Genomic DNA, 11,618 nt, shown 5'->3' on the forward strand with positions numbered 1-11,618 from the left:
AGGCAAGGCATGTAATCTCTCTGAGCCTGGGCTTCCTTCTCTCCGTCCCGGGGGAACAACAGCGCCTCCTCAGAGGTTTGTTGGAGGATGAAGGGAGAGCGCACAGCATCCGCACCTGCCGCACCTGCTAGGCCTAGGATAAGAATGGACACGGGACGGTTTTTCAGGCAGGACTGTCCAGACCAGTGGTGTGGCAGTGAGACTGAGAAGTACCCGGAATCTGTTTAGCTGGAACAGAAGGTCTGTGCAACTCTTTGGGCTGTGTGTGTGAGGCTGAACAGTGGAGATGGGAGATGGTGTTGGGGTTCAGGGGAGACTGGGAGCCCCACCATGCCAGTCAGGTATCTGCAATGAATGTCAGGCAGGCTCTGCTGGGGGAGGGGGACACTGGCAGCAGGATCCCGGGGGTTGTCTCAGAGACTGAGAGGCCTTGGGTCAGTCTCCTCTTCCCCAGCCTCAGTTTCCTTCTCCGCCTGCCAGAACCCCTACCCTGTGGGCTCACGGTGTCAGGAGCACTAATGTGCTAATGGGATGCACTCTCAGTAGTGGAGAAGGGTGGAATGTGCCAGGTGGTGTCAGCATTGATGGTTATTCTAATCAAATTAACTTAGTGTTAAAGGGCATCTGGCTTCAAGGAGATGGAGGGGACGCAGAAGGAGGTGAGATCCTAACGGTGGTAGTCCACTCTGCAGACTGCCAAGACAGTTGATCCTCCCTATTTGCTGATCAAGGAGGATCTGGCTCTCTGAGGAGAGGTCCCATTCTCTAGGCCCATCTGAGTGTGTGGCCCTAGCCCAGGATCCTCTGGATCACTGGGATCAAAGTGAGGGATAGCTATACCCAGACTCAGGCTCCTCACTGCCCTCTGCTGGTGCGTGGGTGCCGTGCCCGTGGCCGGAGCCGGCCATAGCGGCCTGCTGCCCTCTGCTGGACAGGAAGCCGGGTTGGGCGGGGATCCGGGCTGCAAAGGGCCGGGCAAGACCCCGCTTGGGGTAAAGCCGCCGAGCTGGGGCGCCTTCCTCTCGGTCCCCCCCGGAGCTGCCCTCTCTGCCTGCCTGGCCCCAAGGCCCCCAGGGTGTGGGCCCTACAGAGATTCGCGGACATTTGGAGAAGAGGGGCAGGACAGAGGCTCCGGGCCTGACCCTTCCCACGCCGTCCTCCAAACAACCCTGGCTGGGTGGGGAGCCTTGCCCGTTCACGTGCGTGTGTCCGTCCACACGGCAGTGTGCAATGACCCTGGTCAACACGTGTGAATACATTCACGCGCTCACGTGCACACGCATGTGGCCACACAAGAGGGTGCGTGCACCCTCTGTGTGTGCAACTCAGGGAGGACCGTAGTCCGGACTCCCCTGGGTCGGCCTAGCCCGGGATTCGCCCAGAGCTCGGGACTCGGAGGGGCGCGGCCGGTGCGGAGTGGCGCTCCGGGGCACAGGCTCAGGCGCGAGCCTGGCGCGCCCCTCGCCAGCGTCCCCTCTGCCAGTTTCGCTGCCCCATCGGTGCAGGGCAGTGGTTGGGGCGCTCCTCGCTCTCCGCCCCCTCCGCTGAAAGAAGACGAGCCCCCGGCCCCCCCCCCCCCCTTTTTCTGCCGCCCCCTCCTCCCCCCCCCCCCCCCCCCCGCCGCTCCTTGCTCCCTCCCTCCCTCCCTCGGTCCCTCCCTCGGTCCCTCCTCCCTCCCCGGCTCGCTCCTCGCTCCTCGCGTTCCCTCCCCGCGCCGCGGCAGAGCGCGGAGCCCGGGCGGGAGCCGGTGCGGGAGCCGGAGCGGGCGACCGGCGACAGCGCAGGTGGCAGCGGCGGCGGGTCCCGGCCCCGGGCCCGGAGCGCGCGGAGTCCCCACCCGCGCCGCTCCGGCCCCTCTACCGCCGCGGGGCTCCGAGCAGCATGCGGGGCCGCTGCCTGCCGGCCTCAGCCCTGGCCCCGGCCCCGCTGCGGAGCGCGCCCGGCCTCGACCCCGGCCCCAGCGGCAGAGGCGGCGGTGGCGGCGGCTCCAGGTCGGCTCGGGGCGCAGAACCAGACTCGCCGAGTCCGCATCGCGCGCCCTGAGCGCGCCCGCCCCTCCGCCCGCCGGGGCCGCGGCCTCACGCCTCTCCACTCCCGCGCCCTTGCCCCGGCCCCGGCTCGGGTCCCACCCGCGTGGGGCAGACAGACGGACAGACAGCCCCGCGAGGGCGCGCGGACTGCCGGGCGGAGGTGTCGGACGAGGAGGAGGAGACGGAGGAGGGGGCTGGGCAGGGGCTGAAGCCCGGCGGGGAAGACATGCGATTGGTGACCGAGCCGAGCGGACGGACGGTGCGCCCGAGATGCAGGTGAGCCCGGCGGCCGCGGCCCAGCCCCGCGCGGGCAGCCCCGCGGCGAGCTCCCGTGGGGGCCGCCGTTGGCCCGGCTGCGCCCTCCTGGGGCTGCGGGGCACCCCAGCGCCACCAGATTCCCCTTTGGGGTCGCACCCTCCTCAAGCCTCAGAAATGAAGATTCTTCCTTTCTCGTTCCTCCCACCCCACCAAATTCCATGTTGGCTAGCTGGGACGCCGGAGCTGTGGAGGGCGGACTCGCCAGGGTCCCAGCCGTGCTTGCCCCCCCACCCCCCCCGCCCCATGCCCCCTCCCTTCTGAGCGCTATTCATCCTGGACGGTAAGCCCCTTGCTCAGCGGGTGGCTGCACCTCTCCACAGATCCCAGATACCGCCAGGCAGCCCTGGCCAGCACCAGGCACCGGCTCGCTGGTGGATGCCGGTCTGGGACCAGTTTTCTCTACAGCCTTCAGCCTGGGCACCAGCTCCCTCCCCTGACAAGAGCAGCCCCTTTCCTGCTTTGGCCCGAGGAGAGGGAGGAAAGGGGAATTGGGGGGTGGGGAGAGTGCAGGGGAGGGAGTTGGGGTTGTGGAGGACTCAGGAACCCTTTAGGGGCCTCCCTTTGTCTGTCTCCGGCCCCGGTTTCTCACCTCCTCCTGCCCCACTTTTCGTTCTCAGGCAGGCGGTGGGAGGTGGGGACCAGCTGAGAAAAGGGAGGTGAGAAGGGAGCGTCCTATTCTGCCTCCCCACCCTCTTGTGAGGTGGCCGAGCTCCCCCCCCCCACCCGCCGCCCCAGATGTGTCCCTCCAGGTGGCTTCCACTTTGGGGAGGGGTGGGGCCAGGCCCAGTGGGCTGTCCCCTCCCTGTTCCTGACCGGGGTCCCAGCCCAGCCCCATTCAGCCCTGGTTTTACTGGAGGCATCCCCTTTGTTCTCCGAGGTCCTGGGCTCAGGGTGGGGGAGAAGGGGCATGTGGGAGGTGCCCTGCCCCACCTGCCCTGAGGTGGGGGGCAGTACCATCTGGGCTAGCCCCTTCCAGGGGCCAGCCCAGCCCACCATCAGTCTTCCTTTGCTTGGCTTGGGCAGCCTGAGGGTGCGCAACCCAGCCTGGCCCACGCTCCGGGCTCAGCCCTGGTGGTCATTATGCCCACAGCCGCAACACTGGTGTCTCCCATGCCCAGGGAGCAATGAGCCGGGGCACCCAGGCGGCAAAGCGCCTGGGGCTTCTCCACATCCAGCAAGGAGTGCGGGTGAGGGAAGGGAGGGTCACCCTTTGTCCTTGTGTGGACCTGGTCTGCCGGGTGGGACCAGGGACTGTGCTGTGCTGGGACAGCTTGCCTGCTTTCTCCCCATTGCCTGAGGCAGGAGAGAGAGGATGAAGTGGCAGAGGGGAGAGGCCAAGAACTCCTTGGAACCCAGGTAGGGACTCCTGGCAGCACCTGATGCCCCCACTAGAGGGGCGTTTAGCAAAGGTGAGGGCGGGCCCCCTGTGATGTGCTTGCTGTCTCCGTCCCCTCCCCCACCTCCTGCCAATTTAAGCATGAGATTGGCCTTGGGTAGAGCTTGGTCAAGGCTGCAGGGCTCCCCAGGGCCTGGAGTTAGAGAAGGTCCTCAATCCCAGGGGCCAGATTTGGGGGGATGGGTGTGTGCTCAAAGCCCAGGAATCTTGGCTTGTGGGCAGAGGGCCCTGTGTGCCTGGAGGGAAGTGGAGAGACTATTGTGCCCCTTGCGGTAGTCCTCTGATTCTAGTGGTCAGCTGTTGCACCCCCTGCCTCTGAGCACTCATGTTGCCCTTTACTAGATACTGTTTTCTAAAACTCAGAATTTCAGAGAGACACCAGAAAAAAAAAAAAAAAAGGACCCAAAACCCTCTTGTGTGTGGGGCTTTGTTCAGCATAAAGCGAGACAGGATCCCTGGTACCAGGGATGGCTCATCTGGTACCATCTCCAGGTGCCTACCAGAGCAGATGGCTGGAGGGTCACAACTGGGGCCAAGGGTGCAGTCCTGTGGGGAAGTGAGGCACTGCAGTGATTTACACAGGGTCCCGTGGAGGCACGAGGCAGTGTGTCAGATGGTCCTGTGGGGCTAGTGAGAGGCCAGGGAGGGGAGGCAGTAGACGATGGTGATTTCAAAGTCGGAGCCTTAGCCTGTTAGCCAGGGTCTCTTGGTTCTGCTGTCCTCTGTGTGGCACTCTGTGGACAGATGGTGCCTTCCAGTCCCAGGGTCTCCTCCCCCCTTCCCAGTGATTACCCATTGATGGATCTCTGTTCTCTTCTACCAGTTCCTCTACCTATCCCCCTATCGCCTATCTTGGTCCAACATCCCTACCCAGAGGCCCTCCCCTCTTCTCCTCGCCTCTACTCAGGGAAGTCTCCCCGACTGCTCCAAATTACTGATCCTCCACCTCCAGGCACCCACAGTGAAGACCCGCACTGGTTTGTACTTAATATTGTACCAGCCAATTAATTCATGTGTTTATTCTACACATCCTGGCTGAGCTGTCTGTTTAGCCCTGGACTAGGCCCTCTTCGGGCTTCCGTGGATTACCCTGAACGTTCAACCCTGGGGAATCATGTACCCACCCGCTGGGCTCCCCTGCTTGGCCCCCAGGATAAGGAAGACACTGGGTGGCACTGGGGAGCAGCTCTTGGCTGGTGGCAAGGACCACCTGGAGGGGACACAGTGTCCTCTGCCTGTATGGATGGCCAGAGCTAAGTGACGTCAAGGGTGCCCAGGTAGTATACTTAGTAGCACACCCAGGCACTCAGAGAAGGATGGGATTTGTTTGGGGGAGGTTGAAGTAGTCAGGGGTCCTCCGGAAAGAGAGAGACTGAGTGGGTCCTCAGGTGGTAGCAGACTTTGCAGAGACACAGAAAACAGGGGATTCCATAATTGGAAGGGTTCTTAGTAAAAAGAGTGTGGTAAGGCAAGTTTATTTCCAAATGCATTTGAGGCATTCTTGATAGTGACTTTTGTTTATGCATTGTGCGAATGAATGACCATCCTTGGGTGCTGTGGGCCCAGGAGAGCTGTGCTGACAACAACCTCCTCCTCGTGTGTACTTGGTTCCTTTAATGTCACTTTGTAGTGAACTTACTGAGTGTGGACCCTGGAGCCAGATGCCTGGGTTCAGACCTCTGCTCCACCTCTGCCTAGTTCCTTAATCTCGCCAGGCCTCAGTCTTACCCATAAAGTGAGGAAAGCAAGAGTATTTACCTCTAGGGCCAGCAGGAGGATTAAGTATGCTAATATATGCAAAGCATTTAGAACCACGCCCAGTACACAGTAAGCTCCCAAGAAACGCTAGCTACTCATAATTTATATTGGTGATGTGTTCTTAGTCTTTTCCCTGTAGCTGGTACAGAGATTTGATTTTATAGCTGAGAAAAGGGAGAGAGCCAGAGAGGTGGAATGACTTGCCCAAAGTTCCCAGCTCATAAGCGTGGTCTAGAATGCCTTCCTCCTGACCCCTGGGGCTCAGGGCTCACTCATCTGGGCATGGCCTGGTAATTGATTAATGTTTTTAGCATTAGTGATAATAATAATATTACAAATATGGCAGTACTGCTCCCCAACCTGAACACTAGTGCTCTAACAATGGTGTACATCTCCCATGAGCTTCCCCTCACTTTATTCCTTGGCCTCTTTCTCTGAGACGGCCACTATCCTATCTAGTTAGCATTCCCTTGCCTTTTTAAAATCATGTATTTTAATATATGGAAATTGTTCAGTTTGGGTTGCTTTTGAACTTTGTAAAAAGAACCTGAAACCAGATGCAGCCCTCTAGAATTTGCTTTTTTTCCCCCCTTCAACATCATATTCATAAGCTTCATCCATGTTGTTGTAAATGATGGAAGACATAGTTCATTCATTTTCACTGGTGCATAACGTTCTGCCATTTGAACCTACCACCATGTATTTATCATTCTTCTATGTGGCTTGTTCCCCTTTTGGTTCTTACAAACAATGCTGCCATGAACATTCTTGTCCTGTCTCCTGAGGCAACGTGCAGAGTGTCTCTGGGGCACACAGCTAGGAGCGGAATTGCTGGGCTATAGGGCATATGCATATTCAGCTTTCCTAAAAAATGTGCCAAAGTGTTTTCCAAATTGGTTGGGCCATTTATGCTTCCTGCAGCAGGAGACCAGTGTCTCCATAGCTCCCACCCTCCCCAGTGCTTGGTGGGGTCAGCCGTCTTGGTTTCACTGATTGATTGAGTGTAAAATGGTGTTACCTTATGGTCTTGATTTGCATTTCCAGAATTCAGGGTTTCTGGTATAGGAAATGGGGGTTGAGATGGGCAGCAGCCAGTGTGTTACAGATGCTTAGGAAGCGATTGTCCCTTTTGTCCCTCAGCATTCCCCAGTTAGTGGGGGTGCTGTTTCTATAAGCCTTGAGCTCAGGGATGGGCAAGGGCACTCAGGAGGACTCCCCAGGGAAGGGGGAGATGAAGGAGGAGCAAAGAGAGCTTACGTCCTGCACAATTAGAGCCCAAGGAACCCCAATGGTTCTGTGTTCACCCCCAGGATGGGCAGGGGTGGTCCTGGCTTGGGAGAGGGACAGAGCTTGTGTTTCATTATCTTAATAATGTGCAGCCCCCTGAAAACCCTGTCTCCACACCCTGGGGTCCAGCCTGGGGCTTGGCATTGGTGAGTACTTAATAAGAGTTTGGTGAGCTGGGGACTGAATACTGGATGAAAAAAATGTATATTTGTTCTTCCTTCATTCCCACCTCCTGGGGAGTCCTCCCTGATTGCTCTTGACCATTGAGTGAGTGATGGGGGGTGGCTGAGCAAGGTGGCTCCTGGGCCTTAGCAAAGTCCCCTCAGGTGGCCCTCAAGCCCCCTGCGTCCCTGCAGAGGCTGAGAAGCTCGGTGCTGGCGAGGTAATTTGGAGCCACTCCCTCCACCATCCTGGTGCACCAACGATTGATTCCAGGCCAGGCCGCTTTCCCCGCCTGGACCTGGGCCCCTGGAGCTGGTTAGAGAGGAGCGACAGGGCTGGTGGAATAATTATGCCTATTTCATGTGACACCCAAATTGATTGCCGCCAGGGTGACATTACCAGGGCATTGTTCCTTGTCTCCAACCTCTTATTACATGTTATTAGGGTGTGTGGTGTGTGTGTGTTTTTCTATTTTTTCCCCTTTCGGGGAATTAATCTCTCCCTGCCACCTCCTCTGCTTCCCTCTACAGAGAACCTGCTCGTGTCTCTGAGAGGGGGTGGGGGCCTGGCCAGCGTGCTTCTTCTGCCTGGCCCAGGCCCAGTAGGGCTATAGATGCAGTTAGGGAGGAGGGGGGTGGCCATCTCAAGTCCCTTTACGTAGATGTGAGTTTGGGGTGTCTCAGAGCTAAGAGGGGCTGCTGAGGTGTATATCCTAGCAGAGGGGTTTCCCACCAGTGTCCCTGCTTGCATACGTCTCCTGGCAGGCTACTCATCCACTACTGCTAAGGCAGATCTTCCATCCTGAGCCTTCTGATCTTCCATTTGATTTCTCACCCTGAGCTGAATGGGCCTCCTGTGGGTTTTGACTCCGCCCTCTTGGCCTGCATCGGGTTCTTTGCACTCTCCTCCTTGGGACACCCCTTAGAGATTTGCAGAGATGCCTCCCCCCAAGCCTGGGCTTCTCATGGGCACGCAGCCAGGCAATGACATCAGTTGTGCCTGAGCAGAACTTAGCACCCGCCTGTGTCTGACCAGACAGGCTCACCACCTCTTGACTCTGATTTCGGTGTACAGTTGGAAAAATGGGTTTTGGCAAGGGGTTGGCCAAGATTCACTTGAGCAAAGAGGGCTTTGAATAGTCAGTGGTGGTAGAAGGGCGTTTTTATTTATAGTTTGCCTGTCCATGTTCTAAAAAACTCACTGGACCTTGGTTTGGGATGTGTTGGGGTTGTTTTTAAATCTTTTCCCCCTTTTGAGGCAGAAATAACAAACCTTCACTTGCCCCCGATCTAGCCCCACCACGGTATCCTGGCAGTACGCTGAAGAGAGAAGGGGGCTGTAGTCGGGAGGCCGGGGTTCTTCCAAGGCCCTAACCCTGAGATGCTGTGGGACCTAGGACGAGACCCTGATGCTCTCGGGCCTCACTTCCCTCGCCTGTGTGGGGGTCTCTAGGGTTACCGTGCCTCTGGAGTCAGACAAGCTCAGGGACCAGGAGAGAGGTGAACTAATGGCTTAGAGCCTCAGCTTCCTCATCCATGAAGTGGGGTATGTGGTGAGGGTTGGTGGGGTCATTCTGCCAAGCACTCTGGGTGTGTTCAATCTAAACATCTCTTTTCTTCCTTCTCTTTGAACTCTCTGCCCCCAGCCCCAAGAGGGCACCATGAAGTCTGCCCTCCCCTTCTCTGAGGAGTTTCGAGCCCTGGGACATGAAGCCGCTTGCCCACAGCCCTACAGCTCAGCAGGCCCTTGAACCCAAGTCAGAGAAAGGCAGTGTAGCATGCAGGAGTGGTCAGACAGCCTTGGGCTCAGCCACCTCGGGCCCCGTCCCAGCTCTGCCATTTATCGCTGTACGATTCCTGGCGGGCCGCCCCGCCTCTCTGCGCGTCAGTTCTTTCATCTGTAAAACGGGGGTCATAATACTCATCTAATAAGATCGTTGTGAAGAGGAAACAAGCTCATGCTTGAGTTCATAGCCTGCTCACCATGTGACCTTGAACAAGTTACAGAACCTCTTTGTGACCTTGAGCAAATTACAGAACTTGTTTGTGCTTCTATTTTTTCCATCTGCCAAATGGGGATAATGACACAGCGTACCTCAACAAGTTGTGGTGGGAGAGATGAATTTTTGTATGTAAAGTGCTTAGAATCATGCCTGGCACACGAAAGGCCCTCACCACCATCATATTTATCAGGTCTCTGGCCTTCCAGTGCCCTGCTGGTTGCACCCCTGCCTGCTCCCTGCCCTGGTCCTCTGAGGCTGTGAGCTCCTCTTTCCAACCTGGAGGCTGATGGCCCTCCCAGGTGGGGATTGGCTGGTTTCCAGGCCTCCAAAGCCTGAGATGCGCCCCCCTGAGCTCTTTGCAAGGTAGAGGAGCCTTGAGGACTGGGGCGGTCAGGAAGGGATGAGGGGATCTGCCAGGCACCTCCCAAGATGGCCTGGGTGGTAGATTGAGCCGGAGACCTTCAGCAGTACCTTCTTGCCCCTGTGAGCCTAAGTTGGTGTTTTAGAGCCAGAGAGACGTGGGAAGGGAGAGGTAGTGGTACGGACATGAGTTTTCCTTGAGCCTCCTCAGGTCACCACATGGGTGCCTGCCTACCCCTCCTCAATTCTGGGACAGCTCCAATCCAAGGAGGGGTGCTCTTCACTCATTTGGGCTCAGCACAGACAATAAGTTTCCTAGAACCAGTGACTCCCTTCCACCCTCCCCAGGACAGCTCCTAGCTTCGCAGCTGGACTCTTCCCTCAGAACAAGCCTGTGAAGGGGCATCCAGGGCCAGAGTGGTCCAGGACTCACCCAAGGTCACACAGCAGGGCAGGTGTGCAGTGGGCCCTGACTGGATCCCCGGCGTGGGACCTGTGGGCCCAGTGCCCTTTGCTTCCTGAGAAGTGGCCTCCTCTAGGCCTTGCCCTACCCCTGCTCTTCTCCAGCAAGCCGGCCACTCCTGGAGGGCAGAGCCTATATATAGAAGCCTTTAAACGCTAAGAGGCTTGGACAGTTAAAATTCATAATTTATCCTGAAAATGGCCTGGAGCTGTGGGCTGGCTGGGAGGCTGGCGGCTGGAGAGCAGTTCTGCTCCCGTTGGATGGGCTGTGGGGTAGGCAGGGGCATCCCACCCTCAGGTGCGCGGGGTGGGTGCTTGCCCAGGGGCCACACAGGGGCAGCTGCCCTAGCGAACGGGCAGGCAGGCCCACTGTGCCCAGTCAGCAGCCTCCAACCTGGCGCGGCTGAGAGGCTGGGTGAGTGCCTTGCGGAGAGGCTTGAGTTTCCATGCAAACCTAAGGGATGGCGCTGGAGGCACTGGGCCAGGGAGGCTGTGGAGTGGTGGGAGGAGGGCGGCAGGCCCACACACCCACAGGGGCCACCCTCCCCTACACGCGCGCGCGCGCACACACACACACACACACACACACATACACACGCACAGCGCGCCCCCCAGGGGGCCCAGCAACTCTGCCAGAACCAAGAACAAGAGGAAAATAAAAAATTATACACGACAAAGGACATGACCTCAATTTTCTTCCACGTTGATTTTTTTCCTCCCTGTGGGGGGGGGGCAGCTGAAGGAGGAGGAGAAGGGAGAGGATAGGCCAAGGTAGGCAGAGCAGCCCAGGAGGAGACAGACGGAGGCTGCCGTGCTGCTCGCCCACTGGCCACACAGGCTGGGCTCTCTCCTGCGGGAGCCCAGCCCGGGCACCAGACCCCTCCTCTCAGGGTTCCCTGTCCTCCTCCCACACGCCCTGTGCCAGGAGGCAGCCCCCGCCCAATTAGGCTGGCCAAGGACTGAGTTTCCCCCATTAGCAGCTCACACCTTCAACCATTATCAGCCATTCACACCTCAGCAGGGATTAGCCCTAGAAAGCCAGAATGGAGTGGCTTTAGAAGGAGCCCGACCGATCAGGATTTGGGGTAGGAGAAAAGCAATTAGGAGTCCCTGGATGCTCTCCCCCCCCCCCCCGCACACCTTGGTTTGCACCAAAAATGCACCCCCCTTCCCTTCTTGGCCTGTGGAGCCTGAGCTCAGGGGACGCCTCCTCCTCCTCCAGAAAGCTCTCGGAAGAGCCTAGACTAGGAGGGGCTGTTCTCAGGAACTGCCCCAGCCATTGTTTGACTGGCTCTCACTGCACCTTTGAGGATGGCTGAGGTTTTATCAGCCCTGGCCCTGCCCTGGGGGCTCTCAATCTGGGAGACCCAGAGGGGAGGCCCAGAAACTCCGACAGGGGAGAGGCAAGGGAGAGAAGCAAACACAGCAAATCACACACAGACCCCACAGAGATCCAGAGGGGGCTCCCAGGGGGGTGATCCCTTCTTGAGTTGGAGTCTGCAAGCCGAGCGGGAGGTCTCTGGGCACGTGGTGGGCAGCCAAGCAGTGCTGCAGAAGAAAGTCCCTGACCTGGGGTGACTGTTGAGGGCTTCCTAGGCAGACCTCCCTCCACCCCCACATCCACCCCCCCATGCCACTCCCCCCCCGCCCCCTGCCGACACACTTCATCATTTCAAGACAGGGATCCAGTGGCTCCATGCACTGGAGCTGAAGGTGAAGAAGGGACCTCAGGCAGGCAGGCGGGCACTGGGGGACAGGGCAAGTCAGGAGGAATCTGCCGGTTCCTTGGTCACTCCGCAGGAGTACCTTCCCCTTTCTGAGTGATCAGCTCCCCACCCCCCCC

General features: G+C 58.5%; 1 protein-coding gene across 14 annotated transcripts in view; it reads left to right on the forward strand.

The window, feature by feature from the left end:
• The window catches only part of LINGO1 (leucine rich repeat and Ig domain containing 1), a 191,265-nt gene that overhangs the window by 171,410 nt on the left and 8,237 nt on the right, over positions 1–11,618 (forward strand). The window contains exon 1 of one of the 14 annotated variants that reach the window (XM_073877406.1): positions 42–240. The exons of 11 other annotated variants lie outside the window; for them this stretch is intronic. Coding sequence is in view for 2 of the 3 variants with exons in the window: in XM_025884277.2 (XP_025740062.1) it covers positions 2,257–2,306 (50 nt within the window). In the remaining variant the exon portion in view is untranslated. Of the gene's footprint in view, positions 1–41; positions 241–1,952; positions 2,307–11,618 lie in introns of those variants that run through there. 2 more of the 14 variants (XM_025884277.2, XM_025884278.2) reach the window with 2 other exon arrangements.

This window comes from Callorhinus ursinus, unplaced genomic scaffold (assembly GCF_003265705.2).
Source record: "Callorhinus ursinus isolate GAN/ISIS: 27379988/994484 unplaced genomic scaffold, GSC_fseal_2.0 scaffold25, whole genome shotgun sequence".
Lineage (NCBI taxonomy): Eukaryota > Metazoa > Chordata > Mammalia > Carnivora > Otariidae > Callorhinus > Callorhinus ursinus.